General features: G+C 42.1%; 1 protein-coding gene and 1 non-coding gene across 3 annotated transcripts; both read left to right on the top strand.

The window, feature by feature from the left end:
• Positions 1-2970: 2970 nt before the first annotated feature.
• Positions 2971-16301, top strand: LOC137590566 (galactose-3-O-sulfotransferase 3-like). 2 transcript variants are annotated; one of them, XM_068308227.1, is made up of 3 exons: positions 2971-3073; positions 11198-11300; positions 11894-16301. In XM_068308227.1, the coding sequence occupies exons 1-3, from the start codon at positions 3064-3066 to the stop codon at positions 13170-13172; spliced, it is 1392 nt and encodes a 463-aa protein (XP_068164328.1). In that variant the 5' UTR covers positions 2971-3063; the 3' UTR covers positions 13173-16301. The 2 variants fall into 2 exon arrangements, with proteins under 2 accessions (XP_068164328.1, XP_068164329.1); XM_068308228.1 differs by lacking the exon at positions 2971-3073 and adding an exon at positions 5996-6052.
• Positions 16302-25922: 9621 nt separating this feature from the next.
• On the top strand, positions 25923-26014 carry trnar-ucu (transfer RNA arginine (anticodon UCU)). Its single transcript is given in 2 exon segments — positions 25923-25959; positions 25979-26014. It is a non-coding gene; the product is annotated as a tRNA-Arg (tRNA).
• The last annotated feature ends 238 nt before the right edge of the window (positions 26015-26252 follow it).

Below are 26252 nucleotides of genomic sequence, written 5' to 3' on the forward strand. Positions count from 1 at the left end.
AAAAAACTTACAGCTGGGAGGTTTTCAAATTTCAAATTCAAATAAACTTTATTAGCATGACAGATGACAAAGTAGAGAGAATGTGCTGGTGATGGATGAGATGGGTTCGAATCAGAGGATCGGACTGGAGCGATGGCTGGAAGAGAGAGAGAGAGAGAGAGAGAGATGGATGGGGGGTGAGAGAGGGAGAGAGTGGAGGGTGGGGGGCTCTGATGACGGACAGACAAGCCGATCTGCAGACGCGATGCCTGCAGCACCTGAACGGACTCCAGATCAGTGAAGGCGAGGAGGAGGAAGGAGGAGGAAGAGGAGCGGAGTCTCTCCTGCAAAATAAAGAAGAAGACAGGAAAAAGAGGAGATAAGCGTCCAGGAGAAGAAATCACAACCCCCCCCCGCCCACCGCCCCCCCATCGCGTCACATCGCATCCCGGCTCTGAGATGACAAAGGTAACGGCGCGCTCCTTTTGCGCACCATCAGCATCCCGTCCTTCATGGCGCCGTTAATCCCCGGAGCCGGAGTCGTGTTTGGGAGCGCTTCGTAACGAGGTCGCACTGGGGGGTGGGGGACTGGGGTGGGGGGGGCATCTAGACGCGGTCGTGTCGGCTACTGTTGCGCGTTCCGCACCCCCCCCCCCCCCCCCTAACGGACGAGCGCTTTTGGTGTTACGGATGGACCCGCGGCTTCGTGGAAATGCGTGAGTGATTTCATTCCCAACCCCCCCCCTCCCCAAAAAATCTAATCTGATCCCTGATCCCCCCCTCCCCCCACCCTCTTGAACATGTTGTCCGAAATGTCCAAGTGTTGTGTACGTGGGTATGTAGGAGGATGAGGATGAAGATGAAGGGGGGTGGGCGCGTTTTGTTTCTGATCCACGGGTGTTAGGGGGGGGGGGGTTTGCTTCAGGGAATGATTGGTATCTCCCGTTCAATCAGATTAAAGATGTGTAAACACCTATGCTGGCAAATTAATTAATCTGCGCTCCCAGATTAAGATTAGGATGATCAGATTGAGCCGTTTTTAGGCGCCGGGAGGAGAATCAATTCCTCACAGACTATATCGGGAGCTTTAATGGATCCAATTGTTGCTGGTTCGATATTTTCCAACACGCAGGTTTGACTTTGTTAAAGTGGACAGAATGTGGATGAAGTTTTTCCATCTGCTGCGTTTGACCTGAAGCTGATTTAAAAAAAAAAAACACACAAAAAAAGAAAAGAACGACAACAAAACAACAAACAGAATTAACACGATTAAACAAAACTAATGAAGAATGAGTGAATCCTTAAAACTAAACTAATCTGACAGAAAACGAGCATTAATTTCAGGTCAGATCTGTTTTATCCCGTCGAGACACTTGGATTAGACACCAAATCCTTTAATGTAGGTGAAAAAATTAAAGAGAATAAATCCTGAAGGTTTTTTTTTCTACCACAGATGACAGATCTTGTCATTTATCAGTCATTTAAATGCGGGATTCTTTGGTTACTGTTTATTAAACACTGATCAGTCTCTCTAAACGACTCTACTGCACATTTTTGCTCCTTTATCCAGTTTTTTCTGCAAATTAGCATCATTTGAATCTCCGTTGCACGACCTGTCAGTCGGCTTCCCATCATCACTGGTCCTTCATCCGCCCAGGATTTCACGCCCGTCTCAAACGGTCCTCACCTCTTTCACGTTGACATCGATACCTCCACCAGACGGTAACGAAGAGTCCAAAGATTCAGCTATAAAAAATAACCATCGTGAGGACGTGCGTAGAAAATTAAAGGTGGTAAACCAGGAGACAGCGAGGCCTTCGAATACATCGTGACACAACAACGGTTTTATCACTTTATATCCGTTGTGTGGTGATATTTTTCCATTACTTCCATATTTCTATGCTCTGATGATGTAGACCACGTGTTAAACTCAAGGCCCCGGGGGGGCCAAATGTGGCCCGCCACATCATTTTATGTGGCCCGCGAGAGCATGAAAGGTCAGAGTCTAAAAATAAATAGGTCAAAAGTGTGATTTGACCAAAAACTACATTTCCCACAATGCAGTGATTCATCCAATTTTAGCCTCGATAAAAACGTTGTGGACAAAGTTAACGTCCTAACTTGTGTCTGATGTTATTTTTCTTTATTGATTGATAGTTTGATCCTTGATTGATGGAGTCCTGTGGGTTTAATAACCTGACAAATTAAAAGGATTTATTTTATAACACAGAAACATATTTTTCTGTGTTACTGTAATGTTTGTAACTTGAATAAGTAATAAATTCAGTTATTTAACATTAAGGAGTAGTTACATTTATTTTATATTGTATTGAGTTACATTTACTTACATTTATTAGTTACATCTGGCCCCTGAAGGACAGCCGTTATGCTGATGTGGCCTTTGCTGAAAATGAGTTTGACCCCCCCCTGAGTAAATGAATACATGCATATTTTTGGTGGTGTTTTGTGCCTCTATTATAGGATGAGACCACAGAGAAACAGTAGTTTCAGTGCTTTTTTTCACTGTTCAATAGGAATAGAACTCTTCCCTGGTGTCTTCTCCAGCTCCTGTGTCCTCGCTGGGTGTCCTTCACTCACCTCCGTCTTCAGAAAGTAGGATAGGAGAAGGGAGGGGACGCGACCTCAGAAACCGTTTTGATGCAGGTCGTTTCTCCGTTTTTAAAAAAAATGTTTTTATGCATATCCTCAAGAAAAAAAAGCACAAGACTGGGTGATGAATGTGTGCTGTGTTTAAAGAATAGCTAAGCAGGCAATAACATTGGAGGGGAGGTTTAGGGGAAGATTGGGTGGGTGGGGGGGGGAGGCAGCCACACACACTCCAGCCTCTTGAAAAAGTCAATATGATAAAGTGTGTTCTCTGGAGAGAGCCGCTGCACTATCGTGGTAAATCTCATCACGAGGGTCTTTTTAGACTGAGGGGGGCTTTTTATGGGCCGATGCTCCACGAAAGAGGTTATTTATGAGGGATCACGCCGCGACGCGCTGCTCTCACGACGCTTTACTGTATCCTGTTTGTGAAGATGCTGGTTTTTCAGGGCGGATCTCTGTTTGCCAGGGAACACAATGGCTGTGGGTATGTTTGTAGGAGTTCCTCCGTTTGTTTAAGTTAGCGTTACCCTGTTTGCAGGAGTTTCCCTGGAAGTCAATGTTCCCGTGTTTCTGGAGGAAGTACCACAAATTCTTCGGCGTGTTTGATCCAGTGGTTCTGCAGAAATCAGCAGAACAATAGAGGTTATTACGTAGAAGAAAAGTCAGCGTATATCACATTTGATTTTTAACCTTTTAATTGTGTAATATAATCTTATTTTCTGCTTATTTTGATGTGTCTGATTCATTAACAGATCTGCTTCAGGTTTTTCCTGAGTGCTTGTGATTAAAAATTTACCAGTGGGCATCTCAGGTGAGGAGATGCAGGTGGATGTGAGTCCGAGTGAGATTAATGTTCCAATTTAACAAAATGATTGAGGGAAGCAGGGAAACATCTTTTAATTTCAGCTGCTGTTGGTTTAATGCGGCCCATCGGTGCCGCATTTTTTTTAGCTTCATCGCAAAAGACTAAATTGATTTTGAAGGAGAGCAAAAGTGTTATTTCAAATCGTTGAAGGTTGAACGCGAACCCTCGTGTTCTATTTTGTGAAATGGATTCAAGAAAGACACCGTCAGATAACGGCAGCGATGCTCGTTTTCAAATACAAGGAAGAGGAAAAAAATAAAAAATAAAAGTGATTTGAGCCTTAATTGTTTCTGAAAGGACTCCATGATTACATGTCAAGGCTTTAAAAAGGCTTTTGTTCGGTGGGCGTGTTTCGACGTTTCCGCTGCTGCCAGATGAAGACAGATGGACGACGACTCGCCCAGAACGGTTTCATTTACTTGTAGACATCCGATGGAGAGATTCCAGAAAACCTTGGATTAAATCATCTGGGCGGGAAGATTACGGGAGCAAAGTCCCGTATCTGGACGGCCCATGCTGTTCCGCATAACATCTACTGCATTATTCATGAAGCTGAGAGCATCTCAGCTTGGGATCTCTGTTGTGGTCAGACAAACCTGCAGAGAGTCCTCCATGTTCTGAAAGTCAAGCAAACTCCAAAACCTTAAAACAAGTTCAAATAAAACAGATTTGAACCACCAAAGCGTTTCTTTGACGGTGGTTTATGGTGACGTAGAGTAGATCATCACGTTTAGACATCTATATCTAGAAATTAAAGGAAATCAATTGATTGCCTATCAAGTTTTTAGTGCCAAAACCCCCCCGATTTGGCTGAACCCTCTCCTGCACGCCTGCCTTAAAATAAATTACAGTAATTTCCACACTATAAGACGCACTGGACTATAAGGCGCAGCTTCAACGAATAGCCTATTTAAAAAAAATTTAAAAATCGCATATAAGGTGATAAAGGTTTTTATGTGCAATAAATACTGTAACCTGCTTTTGCTTGTGATGTTGTGTAAAAAAAAAAAAGAAGGCATGTTAGGTTTTAAATGTTGCTTTTGGTAACAACCAACCAAATCCACGATAAGATCCATTCAGCAGCTGCAGGAATTGAAATTTGAACCCATTAAATCACAATGTTCATCAGGAATGTTGACGCTTTTGCTTATACGTCTGTGATTCTGTGCAGATTAACTCCACAGAACGAAGGTTCTGTGTTTGAAACCGACCTTTCTGTGTGGAGTTTTGCATAGCAAAGTTATATTTAGTTCTTTCTCCGTATTTGTGGTGACAATAGAAAAACTAGGGATTTACGTGAAGATTTTCCTTGACTGGATTTGAAACAAGACACACCTTACATTGTGCAAACAGTTTTGTAATTAGTTCCCAACAATAAAATGACTTGTATTCCGATGTTGATAGCAGTGTTGAAATATTCAGGTTGATTTAGATTTAAAGCCCCGTTGGAGGTTCCTTTCCCACAAACCTTGTGGAAACACAAACCCCTCTGAGGAGAGCAGGACCAGGTTTATAAAAGAGACACACACACACACACAAAGCGAAACCATCCAGAGAACAAGTGAGACTGGTCAGTAAGGGCACCCTGTGTTGGGTATCAAACCCCCGGGGGCTGGAACCAACAGCCATTCGATACGTTATCTATAGAATCCATCCCACAAGATAAACCAGAAACCAGATACTCGGTGCTGAATATCAGTTTCAGCTGTGGCTTCAATGGGGCTTCACTTTCATCAGAAAGTTCTGACAGGACGCCACCGACGTGTTACAGGAAGTATAACGTCTTATGATAGTCTTCCTAATGACCTCGTATCACATGACATCCTATTTAAATTGCCCACAAGGTGAAAGTTTGAATAAGGATTCGTGCAGGATGCCTTCGAGGACTGACGTCCATTGGTCTCTGGTTCTTTATACTCTTCTGGGTTTGATATCAGCTAAAAAATAATAAGATGAAGACTTATTTGGAGGTCTTAGGTTAAAATTCTGGTTGAAGTTTAACTCTCAGTTCTACATGGGTAGGCGTGCACCGTACAGTTGGTATAAAAAACAGCCTATATCTGGGATTTATTTTTATTGGTGTGTGTAGTTTATACGTTTTCAAGCTTAAGTTGAAAAATCTAAGAAATCTGAGGACAAATTTTCATCATTTTTTCTTTTCTCTTGCTTTTTAAGAATTTTTTATTTTTTAATTTTTTAAATACACACCAGCATCAGGTTGACCTATTAAACACCCAGGAATCCAGTTGTTGGAGCGCTGTGTGGAATCAGATTCCAATCTCACACAGTTTTCCTCAACAGCAGGAGCAAAACACTGTCAATGTTGCTTCACTCGCCCTGTCTGGCTGCCCTCCAATCAATATTCCTTTTTTTAACCTTGTGGGGGCTTTCTGTCTGCACCGCTGCTCTACATAACGGTGCCAACAAGCTGACGCTCTCGGCGCTGGGAGGTCACATGTTTCATCACCACAGCTGACGTGTGCCCTCTTTTAAATGGGATACACATCCCTTTGGAAACTGTTTTTTCCATCATTGAAAAGTTAGAGGAAAATGCAAATTTTTATTGAGCAGCAAAAGACGAGTTGAAGCCATGTAGATGTGAGTATCTCAGATTAAGCGTAAAAAATCTTCTTAGAACCATTTTCAGAATGGCAGATCTTGATTTTAGAGACAATCAGACATAACAGGTTTTGCATTTCTACATTTTTATCTTAATGTTTGCTAATCAAACTAATTTATAAGTTTGTAAATCAAGTTAAACTGCTTGCTTACTTTTTAATCTTTTAAGCTGTGAAACGAGTCAGTGGGTCGTGTTAAGGACTTAGATTGTCTTAGAGCAGACAAACACAGACTAATTACTTTAATATCTGCTTTTTTAAAATTCTTTTCTTTCTATTTAATTTTTGGAATGGTGAAAAAAACATATTACAGGAATCGGCAAATTACTAAAACTACATCAGCGAGTGATGACATCCAAAGCCTGCTGTGCAAATTCACCGTTAAATGTTAGGAAGCAGGTAATGAAATGGAAAAGGTTTTTTTTTTTTGCCGTTCAGTGAGATTTACGGTTCGTATTGTCCTTGATTTTCTGTGTGAGGTTGAATTGGATTTGTTTCACATGATTGTTTCCATGGTATCAATGCCTTTTCAAATAATCACATTATTGGAGAAGTGTTGGGGAATTTCAAGATGTTTATTTACGCGTTAAATAAATTTTGTCTATTTGAATGAAATTCAAGAACCACAACTATGGATGAGGGCAGACGTTGATTCATCCTTTTTGATATTTGTCGTTAGATCCCTTCGTCTTCATCATCCTGAGTCCATCTGAACAACATGCTTGATCTAATAAATCGTCGCTACAGAATGAAAATGTTGACCTCTGAGATACTGGAAGGTTCATTTGTATAAATATTTGAAGAACTGTGTTATTTAGAGTGTGTTTGAGTTGTTGTGTGTGTTGGCTTTTGTTTTGTTAGTTCTTGTTTGTTTACAGGGGGATTAAATCCTGACAGAATGTCAGGAGCTCTAAAGGCGTGTTGCTAAAACGTAACGTCGTCGACTTTAACCGGACAATGCGGTTAGTGTTTGTATTTCAACATATCCATTTTATTTTAGCTCCCGTGATGAGAAATCAAGATCTATATCACTGTGTTCGGTATTTTTCACGATGCGTTGAGATTTGCTTCTCCTCCTCTGTCGTTCTTTTCTTATAATATTCTAACCAGGGAATTTAATTCCTGTCTGATAACAGAAACCGCAGAGACGTTGTTTGCTTTGTACGACTTGTTCTTTATCCCCTCTTATTCCTCTGATACTGACGTGTCGTCTGGTGATGGAGTGTTTCCCAGCTGAAGGTCTGGTGGGCGGCTTTTTTATTTGATGGGTTCACATATGAGGGATGAGCTTTTAGAGGCGGCGGAACGCTCACATGAATACTTATGAATACATTTGCTCTTTGTTGGGTTTTTATTTTTGCTCAATGCTCAGTGGGTGGAAGCAGATAGTAATGTAAAAGCCCCATTGAATATTCGTTAGCACACGCATTGGTAGAAAACTTTTAACGGCTGAGATAAATGGAGAGACAGGACATCTGTGACAGCAGTTGGCTTCTTAGCTGTCAAGCGGGGAAGGGAAAGAAAACAATGTGGTTGTCCATATTTGTTCTGTGTCGCCTGTTTATTCACTGGTCTGTTGGGTTTTTTTTGCAGTTTGATTGCTTTCTCTATCGTCTCTCAAATCAATGCATTTTCTCATCTTCTCTTATCAATGTCATGATTGTAGCGTGACCATAATTAAAAAATTATGCAGATTCACAAATAATTTGTGGGTCATTCCTTTTTTTTGTGCTCCTGCTAGAATAAAACCTTTCCGCTTCCTTTCCCTTTCATTTATTTCTCAACTCTCCCCCCTATTCACTAAAGTTTTGCTGCAGGCAGCGTGCCGTCTGCTTTTGACAATTATAGAATGTGAAAACTTGTGAGAACAGCGTGTGCGTTGTTTCCACGGTGGGGTAATTATTCAGAGTCCGGTTCTCGGTTTGAAGTGATCAACTATAACCGGGGGCATGTCTCGATGCAAAACAGGAATGATTCACGGAAAAAGATTTAAAATGTGATGTTTGGAGTGTTTCTCCGTTCTGGAAGTGACGCCAGACTGAGAGCTTCCTATTGATAATCTGGCTGTTGTGTTTTGACCTCTATGCTTCACTGAAGGCTGAGACTCAGACAGATTCAAGTGAAGTTATGCACATGTTTGAAACAAAGTGGAACCAGGCCATTACATTTAAAGCCTGTGCTACTGGGAAAACTCCATTTGTGTTGCTGGCCTGTACTTTGAATAAATGGGTCTGTTGTATAATTGTTCATATTAGTGGTGACAGCGATGGGGGTAAGGATTGAAGTGATCATAGCTTCAGAATGCGTTGTCATGTTGTAGCTGGAGGCGACTTTCCTTGCTGCTGCCATTGGGCCTCATGCCAGCTTCTGTCTCTGGTGATCGTTGGGTGTTTCCACACCTTTATATCTAGGTGTGAGGTGTGTCACCTGCTCTGTCTTCCACTCGCTCCCATTTTGATGGTGGATTGATGTGACAACGTTTTGTCTGACGTGGAATTGGCATTCTTTAGGTTGACTGGACAATCCTTTATTGGTGTGAAGACTCCTTGGCGTGGTGCGTTTGGGTCACCATTGAGTCAGACAGTCTCCTCTCTCTGGTAAGCGCCCTGTGACCCTACTTCACTGTTGGGGAGCTGGGGAGGACGAGTGACCTGTTGGAGCCCTGCTTTGTGTTGATATATGCCCTCTCTAGTCTGTCCGGGCATTGCCTGCACTCCTGTTGCATCTGTCTTTCAGCACTCAGCTTATTTATATCCGCTCGTAATTCTTGCGTTGCATCCTGAGGCTCATGTCCTCTGGTTTGTTGTGCCTTGAGATTTTTGTTAAAAGATTAGCTTCAATTTATTCAATTAATTTGCTAAATAGGTTTTCTTGTTTGGCCTGACGCTGTCCATCATATCCTGAGCCACACTGTTTCACACTATTTTACATGAGCGTTTTATGACATGTGAACCTTACAGCTGTTTCTTTATGCTTTTATTTATAACAACCTTTCACAATCTCTCTTTAGGACCTCTCTTTAGAAACACTAGACGAGACAGTCTTAGACCACAGTAGGCATTGTAAGGGATGGGAACCCCTCTGGTGAATTAGAAACCTCTGATTGGAAGAGGACACTGGTGGAGGTGAACTGTGGTGTTCCTGAAGGGAGGATTTGGTTGGAGGTGGACATAATCTTTTAACATGACCCTAGCAATGTTAAAGAAAAGGGGGAAAATCTAGCAAAAATTTGTAATTGGGTACATTCTGGCCATTATCTGACAAAGACTCCTTGGAGATCCACCATTGTTTCCAATCATGATGGCATGTTGGCTTATTTGCAGCGTGGATTTACCTCTTTAGGCTTCCTGCACTGCTAAACATAATCAGAAAGCTCTGGGGTGAAGATAAGCTCGCTGGGTTTTGTATTTATTTCATTTAGTGAAGGGTTAAAGTTGAAAATGTAGTGGAACACTCAGAGAAGTGGACATGTTTAGAGTCAAGTATGATTCATTTTTTGTGCTGGTGAATCTGCTGGAGAACTTCCTGTTTTATCCTTAGTGAGAGTGGGAAAACGTCAAAAGTACAGCAGAATAAACTTATAGAATAAACTGAGGTGGTGGTGGTGAACTTTATGGAAAACCTTTACAAAAACATTTTAAAACGAAGCAGGAAAAATCGTGAATGGAAACAGAGAGTTTAAGAGAAATTCAATCAATGGCACGTTTAGTCTTTTTTTAACGTCTACATAGTTGATGGTGTGATCTGGATGAAAATCACGGAGCACTTCTGTTAAAGCATATTGGCAATTTCAGCTTTATGTAAATGAAGATATCCTTGACAAGTGGATTCAACAAAGGGAGCAGTGTCTTTCTGTCGTATTGTCTCTCCTTTTTGTTCTCTTTCTTGTTCTGGCTTAAGACGCCTTCTGGTAAGACGCAATCTAAAAGGCTTTCATCGATAAACACAGAAACAAAGCCTGATGCTGATCGCGCCCCCTCAATCAGTCTCAGGCCATTTTCATTTTCTCCTTCCCTCTCGCCCTGTTCTTCAGTCCCCCTGTTTTTCCTGTCTCTTTCATTCGGGGGGGTGAGGGGGTGGGTAAATCCTGTATCTCTGGGTCCACAGGGAGTCCATTCTGCAGACGACTAATGATCCAGACACACTCTGTAGCACACTCATGCACAAGCACACACATATGCAATCCAAATCACAGGGTAAACATATTTAATGGGCATGTTTGAGCTGTACTCTAGCAGGTCCAGGAACGGGGTGGGGTAGATGCTTGAAGAGCACCAGAGGGACGTCATCAGGGGAACTCGACCTGCCTTTACTGCTAACATAAAGGGTTAAAAGGGTCGAGTGATGGTGAGAGGAAAAGCCCAGCGGAGACGAGGAGAAGTCAGTGGAGCGTAGTTCAAATTAACGGTGATTGGATGGAATTCTTCTGTTCAAAGCTCAGACAAGACGGGAAGTGTTCACACATAAATATCTATGAAAACTAGTGGAGGAAAAATGGATAGGAGATAGACACAGAAACACACATTAAATGGACATTTTTTAACAATCAATGTCTAGACATTTTCTATTTTGCATTTTGCAGAATTTTTATGCTACTTATTGCCAACCCCTCCCGCTGTCCGGCACAAAAAAGCAACAATAGGAATTACCACCTTGGTGGAGTTGGTTCCGTTCTGGATCCATCTCCAGACTCCAGCGCTGGTCGGTGCTACCATCTGCTTTTGTCAAATAATTGGGAACAAAGGCATCAGGTGTCCTTTCACTGTGTTGTCATGTCCGCACAGAGCATAAGAGAAATCCAATCAGACCATTGTGATTAAAGAAACCGGAGTGTTGGAGAGGAGTGAGGAGAGGAGGTGCAGGTAAAGATGAGGTGGATGAAGGGGGGAAGTCAAGGCTGTGCTGAAAGCAACTTAAATCCCCTTTCTTATTAAGAGCCCTGTGACACATGATCTTACACACACACACACACACACACACACACACACACACACAGATATCATACTTGTGGTGGTTGAGGAAAAACGTTCCTTGGAAGTATAAATAGGTAGGTAACTTTAGGACTTTTATCCATCCATACTGGTTTTAATTTTTGCCTGTGTTCTCTTTTGTCTACCTCACACAGTCCCACTGAAGCCCAACGAAATGATTCAGAAGAAGATATTCCTGCTGATTATTGTCATCACTACTGTCAGTGTCCTGGTTCACCACGGGAATCTTGTGAGTTGGTGAGTGATAGGACACACTCACAGAAGTATGAAACACGCCTGGTCGATTATCACACCTCAATTGTGCCTCAAGCGTCTATAAAGATTTTATATACTGTACTACATTAAGGGAGGGTTGCATACACCCCATTTTATGTCATAGTTAAACAATCAAGTTAAAAGGCAGCCAAGAAAGAGTATTTGCAGTATTTGCTTTGAGGATGTTGATAGAGAAGTACAGAGAAGGCCAGAGGGAGCTGTATTGTGTTTTTGTAGATCTGGCAGAGAAGTATGTTAGAGCAGTGCAGTCCCACCTCCACCTTGAACTCCTCTGTCACACCTACAGTACACCTCACCACTGTCTTACAGTCCTCATACATGTCCTGCATCGCTCTAACATACTTCTCTGCCACTCCAGACTTCCTCATACAATACCACAGTTCCTCTCTGGGCACCCTGTCATCAGCTTTCTCCAGATCTACAAAAACACAATGCAGCTCCCTCTGGCCTTCTCTGTACTTCTCTATCAGCATCCTCAAAGCAAATACTGCATCTGTAGTACTCTGTTTTGGCATGAAACCATACTGCTAATGCTCTATTATCTTTTCTTCCAGGACCATGGATGCTTTCTATTTTGGTTGTTCTTCCTTTCCTTCCCACCCTGTCCTGGACCAGAAACCGAAGCACACCAATGTTGCCTTCCTCAAGACACACAAAACGGCCAGCAGCACCATGCAGAACCTCTTTTTCCGTTTTGCAGAACGCCACAACCTGACGGTGGCGTTGCCAATCCAGTCCTGTAGTCACCAGTTCTGCTACCCCAACTCCTTCAACACTCACTTCGTCCACCCGCACACGATACCGCCGAATATCATCGCTAGTCATATGCGCTTCAACATAAAGGAGCTGCGGCGTCTGATGCCCAACGACACCATTTATATCACCATCCTGAGAGAACCCAGCTTCATGTTTGAGTCCGCATTCAATTACTACTTTAACTACTGTCATAGCTTCAGGAGGGTCCCCAATCGTTCCCTGGAGGCTTTCCTAGCAGACCCCTGGCGCTACTACCAACCCGATGAGAAAGACTCTATGATCGCACGCAACAACCTGGCGTTCGACTTCGGCAAAGACAAGGATCACCCAGCAACAGATGTTAAGTTCGTACAAGACTATCTTGCAGAGGTGGAGCAGACCTTCTCCTTGGTGATGATTGCTGATTACTTTGACGAGTCGCTGGTTGTCCTTCGCCATCTCCTCTCCTGGGATCTGGACGACATTCTTTATCTTAAGCTCAACATGCGGAAGGAAGATTCTAAGCAGAAGCTGACCCCGGATCTTGTTTCAAAGATCCGTGCCTGGAATGCTTTAGACACGTATCTTTATGACTACTTCAATGCCTCTTTGTGGCACCAAATTGCAGCTCTGGGTCTGGGTTGCGTTGCAAAGGAGATACGAGAACTACGACAGGCCCAGGAGAGACTCATGAGAAGCTGTTTCAATGGACAGGTGCAGCTTCGCTCTTCCATGCAGATTAAAAACAAGAATCTCCGCCCTTGGCAGCCAAGAGGAACAGTTGACATTATGGGGTATGACCTTCCAGGAAATATCAGTCATGGGTTGTCAAGCCATGCCCAGGAACTCTGCCTCAAGCTTGTCATTCCTGAGATCCGGTATTCAAGGTTGCTCCTACATTCCCAATCAATGCGCTACTATCACAGACACCAACTCCGGACCACACAACAAACAGCAACTGTGCAAAAAGTTAGGTCTTTGCAAGTGAAACACGTTGAACTGCCCCCTGACCCCACTGCTCCTACAGCACAAAAAGGGTCCACCCCCCAAAAAATGCATGATGAAACGCAAAGTCGGAACCCAAATTTAACGACTTAAATCAAAACTCAGGCCTCCAAAACGGAATAAAAGTTGAATGAAACACAAAACACGGCATCGCTCTACTTTGACCTTCACGACTATTATGCATGGTTGTTTCGAGGTACTGGAAACAAGTACATCTTTCGGGAAAAAAATTGGTTTGTACTAAAAATAAATGTTGAACAATGGGGAAGGGGTTACCCAAATCCAGACTTGAACTTGAATCCTTTCCATCTCTGGTTTGAATAAGCATCAAGGTTGGCAGAGCAATAACGGGAGAAATCAACACTGGGACTTTGCGAAATTGCACACCTCTGCACACCCGACCACCTTAGTGGATGGGAGAGGGTTTTGGATGAAAGTGGTTCTTTGAAGAAAACCTGTTGTATGTGACTAGAATTCAATAGGAAAGTGGCGATATGTGGCCTCCTGTGAGTCACAGAGTAGGCTTTGTGTGCATCAGACTGGTAAAGTATTACGTTACTTGCTTTCAGTCTTTCTTTCTCAAGCTCTCTTTGGCTCTCTCTTTCCCTAACATAGACATAATGGCATAAAGGGTTGTCAGTCTTGTATAGATCCTCCTATGAGAGGCCAGGCAGACATTGAGATATCTCCCCAATCATTGATCAAGAGCCCAATGAACATCCATTCTTTTACAAACTCAAGAGTGTAAACCAATTGAAACAGAAATAGAGGGGAATCTTATCCATGGGATAAGCCTTAAAAACTCACCTGTAGTCACTAAGACTTGCCAAGAACGAACCCATAAAGCTTATGTCCCTTACGCCTCACTGGTTTCCACTCTTATCAGATCAGCATTATGTCTTATTTTCTTCAGCTCGCTCAAGCTGTGGTCAAATCTTGCGTTGTAGAGGTTTTATTTACCATGAATCCAATGTTTGTGGATTGCGGGTTGTATTTTTAATCCTCGATATTACTACAGAGAGAGCTCCGTGTCTAATTGTGGCTTTTACATGCTACCATCAACCCCGCAGTATCTCCACTGAAACAATCAAAATCATTTAAACAAATTGACAGGACTCGACTCGAAGCCTGTTTGTTGCAGCGTTTAAATAATTAATGAGCTCCACTTAAGATGTCGTTTAAAGCTGTACGATAAAGACTGAGCCTCGCACATCTTCTGCATTCTCTTTGAATGTATTTGGGCACATTTTAAGAGCTCATGCATATTGCATTTATTACATTTCTATAGTTAAGGATTGAATTTTTGGTTGTAATTCTACCTATTTTGTCAGGACCTAGTCGGGCTGAAGATTTTAGGGTTCCCCCAGCTGATGAGGTATGAAGAAAGCAAGGAAACAAATTAAGAAGGGAGTGAGTGTATTATTTATTATTTGGACTTGAACGGTCCCATTGTTGTATTATCACTGTTATTTTTCATGACACACTGGTACAGTATAATCTTTCCTTTGCAAGAAATTTGGTAAAACATCTACGTATGTTCAGTATGGGACTTTAGGAAACCAATGTCTAAAAATTAATTCTCTACATTTTTCTACATAATTCAAAATTACATAGACCTTCTGTAAATGGACACAAGCACAGTTGCATTCAAATTAATTATTTCAGAACACTATCTCTTGTGGTCGGAGTCTTTCTCTGTGTAATTTACAATAATAAAAAATAAAACCACTGCTGCTCCGTCAGGAATAAAAAGTGGAGCACATAAAAAAAGAGGAGAGGATGGGCAGTTTTGTAAAGTCGGTGTAAATATTTGCTTATCCAAAACTCATTTTTGAACGTACGAGACGCACAACAATTTCTATTTATTTGTAAGTGTTTGAAATGTACTCAAATACGTAATATTTATTTAGGGTACAAACAATTGAACAACTGAAATTGCTTTAAACCTGCTGTAAATTAATGAGAAACTTGTTTGTCTGTCACATATTAAACATGACTGGAGACCTAACGTGTTGAATATTACATTTTTTTGTCCATATGCCAATATGAATATGAATATGGTTGAATATGGTTTAACCACATAATGATGCATTATGTCATAAAATGAATCATTTATTTCATGTGACTATTCTCAGTGAAGACTCAAAGCCAACATATTTTTGTGAATGAATTTACATTTTCTCACCTGGAATCCTTTTGTTGGATTATTTCATAACTCTATAAAGATATTTGCTGGATTTTTTTGTAGTTATTTCATTATGTTTCTTCTATTGACATTACTTTTGAGCACGTTGGGTCTCCACAGATACAAACTTCATTTTGAATATCTGTGCTTTGTATAAAAGCTTTATTAAACTGCTGTTCAAATACATAAATCGAACTGTGTAAATCAGAAATTCCTGTTAGACATTTGTGGGGAAAAAAACAGGTAATAAAGTACAATCAGATTAGGTTTTTATAATATTTATCATTGACTGGGAACCAGTTGTACAAATGTTTTTATTCCTTTAAATGTTAATTTATGATCCTCTCTGTTTTTGATTGTACAATTTATTTGCCTGACTTATTTACTGCATCATTCAGTAAAAAAAAAAAAATCACACAATGTCACATTAGTTTTCAGTTGTTTATTTTTCTTTTGCTGACAATTCTTAATCTTATTTTATTTTTTTGAGAGGGTGGGAATGTCTGCTGAGGTTTTGTATTGCGTTTAAATAAAAAGTGTTTATTTAAAAGCTGTTTAAGTGGAAATATTGTGCTCAAATGTATTTCCATCCTTCTTTTATGGTTTTATCTGTGACTTGTATCGCCTGAGTTGAATGATTTCAGAGGACGGGGCCAAACCTAAGGACAATTAGAGCCAGAGGCCCCAAAGCTTTGAAATGATGGACGATGAATGAGACAAATAAAGTTTGAATGGTTTCCAGTCATCTGTGACTGAACTCGTTTCCCTTTTCAGTTCTGATTTACTCAGATATGCACCGACTTAAATTATTCTGAATATTGGAGCAAAGCACACACAAACCATCTTCATCAGCAGTGGGATTTATTAGACACAGTGACAGATGCTCAATTAGGATTCTAATTCCAAATGGTTTCTATTTCCCTGAAGAACCAAAAGAAAATATTCCAGCCTACAATCAGTCGTTTGAAGGAGCCTCCATCCAGCATGTCGACCCAAATGACTGAACAAATTGCTTTTTCGTAGGGACCAAACCAAATTACAACACTGTGTCCCCCTCTGCTTGTCTCCCATTATCATCTCTATGCCTTTCTCTCCTCATATCTGTGATGCATCTATTTTTCTTCACTTATATTTAATGTGATCATGGTTACCAGAATTAATAGACCTAATAAAGCCATAATGACCACCTAATGACACTTGAAGATCTTCCTTCCCTGTATTTTCACATTGATTATTCCTCAGTTAAATCTCCTCTATGCACCAAAGACAGATCTCATATGGAGAATAGATTGAAATAAAATATAAATAAAAGTTGGATGATTAAAGTTGATTGAAACAAAGCACAATAAATAAATATAAGCAGGAGCTGCTGTCTTTAAATAGTATATTTGATGTGGAAAAAAAAAGAAGAGATCCTCGAGATGATGAGTCTGATGACAGTCAATAACATCAGGAAATTAAATCATGCATGAAGGTGTGAATAACTTCAGGGTGAGAGAACTAAACTGAAGACCATAAGAAAATCTCCTTACATATTGTAATTTATCACCCAAACATAAAGACATTTAAATTTTCCAGATGAAAAATGCTGGAAAACGCTTCACATGTATGAATCGGAGAGAAACTGTATCTGCCCACAGCCGAACGCAGCAAACTATGACAGCGAGAGTAATTACAAGGTTAAATTTACTTTCTAATAACAGAAACACCCTTTTGTGTTGCGGGTGTGTACGTAAACATATTACAAGCTTGGTAACGCTTTAACAAGCTTTTACATGTGTTCACGCGGCCCCACCAAATGCAGGCAAACAAAACGACAAGGGACAAACAATACGAGGACAACATAACAATTTCTGACGAGTTTAAATTGAAGCCTAACTCCGTAAGCGTGTGTTTCTGTGTTTGGAACACGTCGTGCTCCCTCCCGCAGCAATCTGTGAAGTTCTTAAGAAGCAATTTGCGAAAGTGCACAAGCAGAACAAAATTGAAGGTCGGTGCGTTGTTTAGTTTAAGTGCTTTGCTTTGACTGCTGTATGATTGGGCCTGACAGCAGAAAGTGTATTTCCAGCCTTATATGTTCCACTTTAGTGACTCGGTAATCACAGAAAAAACCATGAGGTAAACATGTTTTCACTAGAGCAACAAGAGTCATGCAGTGAAAAATAATTCTACAGTGGCTCAATTGCAATCATAGAAATGCAGATATGCTAATGTAGCACTAGCATGGTCATTGCATGTCTTTAATATTCCATTATTTGCAGCATTTGGCACTACTAGATATAATCAGTCTTTAAATCAACTGATAATATTTCAGATGGAACTCCAAAGACAAGCTTATAAAATATGAGTAAATGTCAGATTGACAACGAGCTCCATTGATTTGATAGGATTGAGGTATTATGCAGACTTATAAATGGAATAAATGTGAAAAACTGAGATTAAATCTGATTTGATTGGTTCGTGACTTGCTGAAGAGTTGAACCAATGAAGTTCTTCTGGTTTGAATGTGGAGAACAGGACCATTCACACCTCATCCTCATCGCCTTTCAGGGACGAGTGATATTAAGATGTGGATTTAAGTCTGATCAAATCATAAAAAGACTCGATTTGGCTTGAGAATAAAATCTTCCAAGTCTCAGAACTACAAGCTGTTATGATGTACAGTTGGATATACAAGTCTAAATATAGTCCAGCCTCAGATCCGCAGAGAGCAAGGAGCAGTGGTGGTGGGAAGCCTCCACCGTTCTCCTGCAGCGAGTCGTGTGGGTTTGATTCAGGGTCGGGTGGGCAGCATCTTCCTGAGAATGTATGATCCTCTCCTCTCTGAATATCTGCTCAGCTGACGTTGAATCCAACTTTTGTTCTCATTTTTCAGTCCTTCTCCCGTCACAGAGAAAAAAAAAAAGAAAGAAAGTGAATTCTATACGTACCGCATGCAAATCTTCAAGCAGCGTCAGCTGAACCTTGAATGGTGAAGCAAAAGAGCAAATATTCAGGCTGATTTCTGTCTGCGTAGCTCAGAGGGGAAAAAAGGGCAGCTGAATCTTCTGTTTGTTAATGAATTCTAATTATTGTTTAGTTTTCCCAAATGTAATAGATCTGCTTAAGCAGAAACGGTTTAGGAAGGGAACAAATGATGGACTGAAGTGATGAAGTGATGAGAGGAAAAGCTCTGACCCTGCATTTTGGTCTGTCGGTGCCAATCAAAGCCCAAAGGGAGAAGCAGAGAAGCTGAATCTGCTCTGCATAAACCTGGAATAAACAAACGCTTCCACACAAGCACACACGCCGGTGAAGACATCCCAGGATAACGCCGCTTCTCATATCTGCGTGCCTCGACTCACAAAAGCGACACGTCGATTAAAAAAAAAAGCCTTAATTAGACAACTTTGCAGGGAGGATTGTGGGGGATGCTTAGCTTTAAAGTTGTAGGGGTGCAGAAATGATGGGGGAGACGGCCTGAAAGGAGGCGGTGGGCGGACAGACTCAGGATAGAACGGGCTTCTCTTTTTCCTTACAAGACCTTAACGAAACCCAACACAACAAAGCTGCTGTCAGGGTTGGGAGTTTATCCTCCAATTTTCTTGCAGAAACTTTGAGGATCCTGCAGTTTTAAGGGATCTAGATTGTTGTGGCAGCAGTTTGACTTCTATTTAGTGGAAAATAGGAGATTTGTGTTCCATCCATGGTGCCCAGAAATGATCAGGAACTTGAACCGCCTCAACTGGCGGCTTTAGATGATAAAAGAGAAGTGGCTGTACTCCAAAGACGACAATTAGAGTCCTAAAATTATTTCTTTGTCACTTTTAAATTCAAATTATTGTCTTATTTTGTGAATATTGGCTAAAGGGTTAATATTTGGGTTCAAATCGACAACCCTACGATCACTGAGCGACCTGCACACACACACACACACCTTCATCCACCTGCATCGACATAATGCAGTTTAAAGCGCATCCCGGTTTTTCCTCTGCAGTGCAGCTCTGACCCCAAACCCACACAGGACCGTCGAGCTAAATAAAACTCCTCTTTTCTTTTTTTCTTTCCACATAGAAGTGAGAGGAAGAAGAGGAGAAAATCATGTTGCTTTTAGTACAAAATGGGCAAATGTTTTCCTGCAGGTAAAACAAGATGCGGTTAATTTTTGCGTTGGAAAACTAAAATCTTGGTTCTGACTGTAGAATCTCCTCCTTAAACATTCATTAACTCCAATCAAGCAAGATAATCGAGTGTTTTCTTGTGGTTACGTTCCATTAAGAAAATGATCAAGTTAACACAACCCTCCCCCTCCTTTTACCTTCAATCCTTCTTTTTTAACCCTTTTCTCACACATAAAATTGCAAATGCCGTTTCCCTTTTGTTCGTCCCTGCTTGTTTTCCCCGAGCCTGTTCTTGTCATGTTAACGGGATTCTCTTGAATGCTGGAAGCTTCTGAAAAACACAGCATTTACAAAAGCATCACTGAGGAATCTTTGTCTGGAGATCAGTATCGTCGTTTTCCAAATGGTGCAGAGGAGATAAGTGCGAGAGGTTCGGTGTGTTTTTTTTGTTTTTTTTTGTGTGTGTGTGTGTGTGTGTGTGTCCCTTGAAATGACGATCGTCCGCCGTGTTTCTTCTTTCTCTGGAGTCTTGTTATCAGAATCCCCAAGAAGAAAAGCGTGAAACTTGAGCCTTGGATAAAAGCACTTATTTGGCATTAGAACCAAAGGACAGAGTGCTGGTGGCTGAGGAGGAGGAGGAGGAGGAGGAGGAGGAGGAGGAGACGGAGGAGGAGGAGGTGAACTGTCCTCCGAGGCCCCCAAGAGAGCAGGAGCCGTGGATTTAAAACACAAATGAACTGTTACATGAGGAGCAAGAAGGTGGAGTGATCAGACCTCCTTTGTGCTTTGCATTTAGATTGAAGACACCCCCCCCACACACACACACACACACACATGCATATGTACATAAACTAATCCTCTTGGTGGATCTCAGTATGTGTCCAAATATTTATAATGCATTCATGCGCCACTGTTGTCTGAGTGGTTTTGGGTGTGTGTGTGTGTGTGTTTTGTAGTTCACAGCTGTCCACGTACCCTCCTTGGTTATACAATTCTTCATGCCATGTTCTAAGCAGTCTATCACACACACACACACACACACACACACACACACACACACACACACACACACACACACACACACACACACACACACACGCACGCACGCAGATCAGCTCAGTGTGAAAAAGAGATCTGGTGTCTTGTTATTTGATGAATGTTGTTCTCTCTGCTCCCCGTTGATGAATACCTGAGAGTGAAAAAAACATCAAATATTGAAGAAAACCTAAAGAAACGGAGCCGCTTCAAAAGAAACGAGAAAAATCGAGTCATACTCTTCCAGAGTGGAACTTTTTCAAGTCGCTAGTGTCCTGAAAAACCCATCTCCTCTTGGTGCAGGCTGCAACACACTCATCATGTCATCCACAGCCTCTAGATGGCGCTCTAGAACACATCGTGCTAACGCAAAACCAGGAAAAACACATCGACCTTTTGTTCCGAGGTGCACCCTCTGGAGAAATTAATACGTCGATGATTCTTCTAGTGGTTCCAAGTGAGCAAAAACAAAAAAAAAAACAAAAAGGTTAGAAGTTGAGGCGATTTCTCATGCAGACCAGCGTCATCTACAAAAAAAAAGATTTGCAAATTGATTCGGCTCGTATTTTACACACAGACTCATCCAACGTGAGGAAGGAGAGAAAGGGATGTGTGTGTGTGTGTGTGTGTGTGTGTGTGTGTGTGTGTGTGTGTGTGTGTGTGTGTGTGTGTGTGTCCGTCCATCACCTGTCAATCATCCGGCCTTGTCATCATTACGCAGATTAATTCACAGACAGCAGAGGCAGATTAAACAGCCGAAGGTGCGATTGTCACACCTGTTATCCATCACTGAACACCCCCCCCCCCACACACACACACACACACATCCCTTTCTCTCCTTCCTCACTTTTTCACACTCATTTCTTTCCTCGTCCTGCCTGGAAGGTTTTTCCAGTGACTCGACGGCGCTGATTATGGCAACGAATGCAGGATCCTGCACGCCGGAGTGCATGCTGGGAATGTTCCCCTTGTAGGATATGACAGAAACAGATGTGTTATTGTCACATCAGGATCTGCCTCTACGTCTGACCTACACGGATCACAGCTGAAAAGGTTTAAAATAACACCAGCTAGAATTATTTTAATGGATTTAAGCTGATATTTAATATTTATCTGCCATCTTGGAACCACAGAACTCAGGGTCAGGTTGATTTTTATTACTCAGCACCACACGATCGACATGAAATATTCATCACGGCCCCTTACTCCCTGATTATGTCATCAGGTGCTGGGGGGGGAAAAAAAGAAATATTGATTTCTGCATGAAACACAAAGGGGGTCAAATGACTCCACTGAGCTTTTGTAACAACAGCAACACCAAAAAACAAAAGGGAAGAAAAACCTGCTTAGCATCGAACAGCCGGCAGGAGAAAAAGAGGATTTGCAGCAGATTAAGACAAACAGAATCATAAAACATGGATCAGATACCAGTGATTCCTGTTTCACCATTAACTTCTATTTACTTCCAATTGTGTCAAAAAGGTGATTTATTTTATTTTTTTTGCCTTTATAAAGAACAGGAAGTCATCAAATTGCGAATGTATGGAAAGCTAATCATTTCCTCTGAAATCAGCAGCTACTTTTGACCGGATCAACCATTAACTGGTGATATTACCCAGCAGGCACTGCTGCGCGCGTCTCCAGTCGCTAGCTGGCAACGGAGTCCCGAGTCGTCCGACTCGGCTGTCGGTTTCTGACTCAGGGAGATGCCAACGAGGTGTCAAGTCGACTTTGTCGCTGCACCGCAGGACGATCGGGGATGAGGCGAGGCGAGCCGACAGCCGGAGGCGTGACAGGAAGCACGGGAGGACGAACGGCCGAGTCAGCGCTTCAGCCGGCTGCCAGGCGCTGCGAGGGCCTCGGGCGTCATTCAGACCACGCGTGTGAGTCTGAGAATGTGTGTTTGGCGTGTTTCAGATTGAAACTGGATTGTTGTGTTGCTTTTTTTGTAGATATGCTTCATGCTTCCGCCACTTCTTTAGCTCCGTGCATTCAGACGATGGCCTCCCGCAGGTTCCTGTCATTGCATCATCACCTCTGGTGAAAAGAACCATCTGCTGCATCGCTCGGCTGAATCGAGGTAAAAGTCGCAAGGAGAAAACCACACTTTAAAGTGGAAACCTCTTGCGTCATGAAAATGGGAGTCAACAAAAAGAAATCAATCCCAAAATATGCTGTTCTGAGCTGCACACGCAGCCGGTCGTTGCTATGCAGCAGCTTCTCGCTTCCGTCCATCATCTGAGCTTCCCTGAAGTGTTTCTCCAGTTGACACTGAGAGGTCTGAACAGCAGCGCGCCGCCCGTCTCCATGACCTCCCCGCAGCATATGATATGAGCCTACGCGCAGCATCTGACAAGAAGATGCTACACACACACACACACACACACACACACACACACACACACACACACACACACACACACACACACACACACACACAGACAAACACACACTGACAGAATCTTACATGGGCAGCATTCGTGTCTCTGCTCGTTTCTCTCCCTGACTCAGAGAGGCGTTGCACGGAGTTGAGACCACAATGCATCACTTCCATTTTAGTTCACGCTCTGAACGGCTGTGGGCGGTGTGTGTATGTGTGTGTGTGTGTGAGAGAGAGAGAGAGAAAGCGAGAGAGAGAGAGAGAGATGTCCAATCATGATGAACCACAGAGCATCCGAAGCTGAGTTTCATCCCTGAGGGAATTCAACCAGCCGCAGCCTGAGAAAACCACACACACACACACACACACACACGCACGCGCACACACACACACACACACACACACACACACACACACACACACACACACACACACACACACACACACACCTTGAACCTGGAACCACATTCTGGAGCCAGTTTGTTCACAACAGACACACAAAATATAGCTGCTTATTTTTAGTAGTGCACGTACAAGGTGCAGAATGAAGATGCTGCAGAATTCAGCACTATGTCAGTAATCAGTGCATGTATGAAGGACAGCAACACAGTGGAAAATGTTGGATTTCATTTGAAAGACCGGCATCAAGAATAAAATACATTTGTGATTTGTATTGTTTGTTTGACCCACTTTTTAAATGAGCTTTATGTGGGGGGTTTTTTCATGTGAAACTGGTTCAAAAAAGCAGTTTTATGCATGATGATCGAATCTGCATCGCCATCAGCGTGCTCCTAAACATTCTTTTTTAAAACTCAACTCGAATCAAACAGCTTCGCTTTTTGGCTTTGGGTAAAAATAAAGCGGCCTGTGGCGCCCTCCAGTGGGATAAAGAAGAACTACATCTCGAACTGTCAACGTAGCGGTGCGGAAATAGGATACGCACGCACGCACGCACACACACACACACACACACGCACACACACACACACACACACACACATTAACTAATTAATTGGCCTTATGTAGCGCATTAAGACTTAAATAGGATGTAGGTTTAAAAAAGTATTGAGATAAATAATTATGATTAATTGTGTAACACTGTCTTCAATGCTTTTGGAATACTTAAACCCTTTCCTGTATTGTCTTCTTGTTTTCTGTAAATGTGGTTTCCTGTGCCTTTAAAAACCGTGTATTCTCTCATGTTTGGATGTAAAATCTTTATAATACTTATTTTTCTTATCGGTATCAATATGTTAAGGTTTAAATGCCTTAAATATTAGCATGCAGTTTTTTTATTTTTATTTTATTTTTTTGCAGAATATCAATCCTGTAGAAGACTTTTACTGTTTTTTCCAATGAGCATTACAGTTTTTGCCTGATAAGAATAATTTTGCAATGACATAACGTGATTCAGAATCAGGGAGAGGGCGGCGGGAGGAGGAAGAGGAGGAGGAGGAGGAAGAGGAGGATGGCTGGGGGGCGGGGGGGGTACGGTGTCTCTGCTGTGACTGTGTATCACTTCAGATGCTCTGACAGAATTAAAAACGCGCTCCTCCGCCTTGTCACCAGTGCGGTGCGCGTTTCCCTGACGCGTCCGCGCTCCCGCATCATGGAGCTGCAGCTCCGACGCTCTGCGCGCGTCTTCATCCATAATCAATCAACTCCACCGGACGCGTAATTAGTGAGCAGAGCGACCTGAGCGCAGCGCAACACCTGTTCCCACTTTCACAGACAAGGTAGGTGGTTTTTAGTTTTATTTTGGTCTGTTGCAGAATTCGTGCAAATAAAATAAAATTTAAAAAAAAAAAAAAAAAAGATTTGGGACTTCCTCTACACGTGCGTCCTGCAGCATCTGTTCCAAACGTTCTCTCCTCCCTTTGAACGACTCTTTGTGTTCCCAAGTTCAAAACGCGTTGGCGTTTGTTGTTTAACGTAGTTTCCGGTAAAGCAAGGGGACTTCTCGGTAAACAATGCCTCTCGGTGATTCATGCATTTAATGCGTGGCATATAAGGTCTGCCGATGCAAATGGTGATAATGGCACCACATGATGGGTATCCCATCACTGATTTGGAGTTTTTTAATCAAAATGAGGATGTTTCACTCAAAAATAACGTTGTTAATTAAGTTTTGCTGCAGTTTCTGGATGAGAAACAAACTAAAATCTGCATTTACACATCTTCACACTTAAACTGTACAACTGTTGTCATGTCCAATGCCCAGTATTGCTCAATTGGCCACTCAGACTTTCATTTTCCAGCCTCTTGATCTCTTGTCTCCTCTCTGAGGGCAAAGTGAGTGTAATCTCCACCATTGCTCCGTTACATAACTTTTAGAACCGAAGTGCCATCCTGCCTGTGTGGGAGTAGATGTGATGTTCCCACTTCCTTGCTGTTGTTTTGTTCATTAATTCTGTTGGAGCACATTAGTGTAAGTGGCATTTTGTGACTTTTTCGTGACCACTGATTATTTTTCCAGCGGGGTTTGGGGCGGACTTTTGATGCACATGAGGCCCTGGAATCGGGAAGCGATGGCCGTGAATATGCAGCCTACCTACACGAAATCTGTGATTGTTGAATGTGGAATGACATGTTAATTTTCAAATGTGGCGTGACCAAATGTGTGTGCATATTTATACTTGTGTGTAGGGGGTCTGCATTCTGGTCCTGTGTTGTGTAGGAGGAGTGTGATTGTGTGCCTGAGCATGACACTCGGAGCTTGTTGGACAGAGTTCAGTCCTTGGCGGAGCCGTCTGTCCTCTGGACAGACATGGCTCAGTAACCTGACTCATGCATGGGGTCCCTATGGCCGCTCTGGAACCCAGCCATCATCATCATCATCATCATTATCATTATCATCGTCGTCGTCGTCATAGGGACACACCGGAGCTGATTTTAAATTCCTCAAGCAGTTATCATCTGTTTCTGAGAAGCCTGGCAGCTACTCAAATAAATCCAGGCTTTGCAAGGAAATAATAAATAAAAAATTCTGACTGTGAGGCATTTCAGGGGTTTTTTTCTTCCAAAGGAAAAACACTGAAGTTGAAGATTTCACTTTGAAAACCTCGATCTGGATGTGTTCTAACCTTTTAGACACATTTCCATGAAGTATCTCTTGATTTTATGGGAGTTCTGTTTTGGTAGCTGGCTCTGTGGCGCAATGGATAGCGCATTGGACTTCTAGTATGACATGGAAGAAGAGATTCAAAGGTTGTGGGTTCGAGTCCCACCAGAGTCATCCTTTATATGCAATGTTTTTCCCTCTTTACACCATATATGTGATTAAAATGCGCCTGTTTGTGCCTCTTCCTGGACCGACCGGAGAGAACACACAATAAAGAACTTCTATTTTCCACAGGCATAAATCACAACTATTTATCTGAAGATATTTTTGAAAGAGAGTTTCTCCAACAATCTCCAATAAGGAAAGAGCAGTGAGACAAAACTGCCTCCTAACAGGGAGAAACCTGGAGCAG

The sequence above is a fragment of the Antennarius striatus genome, chromosome 23, assembly GCF_040054535.1.
Source record: "Antennarius striatus isolate MH-2024 chromosome 23, ASM4005453v1, whole genome shotgun sequence".
NCBI classification, from domain to species: domain Eukaryota; kingdom Metazoa; phylum Chordata; class Actinopteri; order Lophiiformes; family Antennariidae; genus Antennarius; species Antennarius striatus.

Bases quoted from the DNA above. Each gene is read 5' to 3' on its own strand.
- LOC137590566 (XM_068308227.1), top strand. The intron at 11,301-11,893 runs GTGAGTGATAGG...CTTTTCTTCCAG, and splicing joins CACGGGAATCTTGTGAGTTG to GACCATGGATGCTTTCTATT.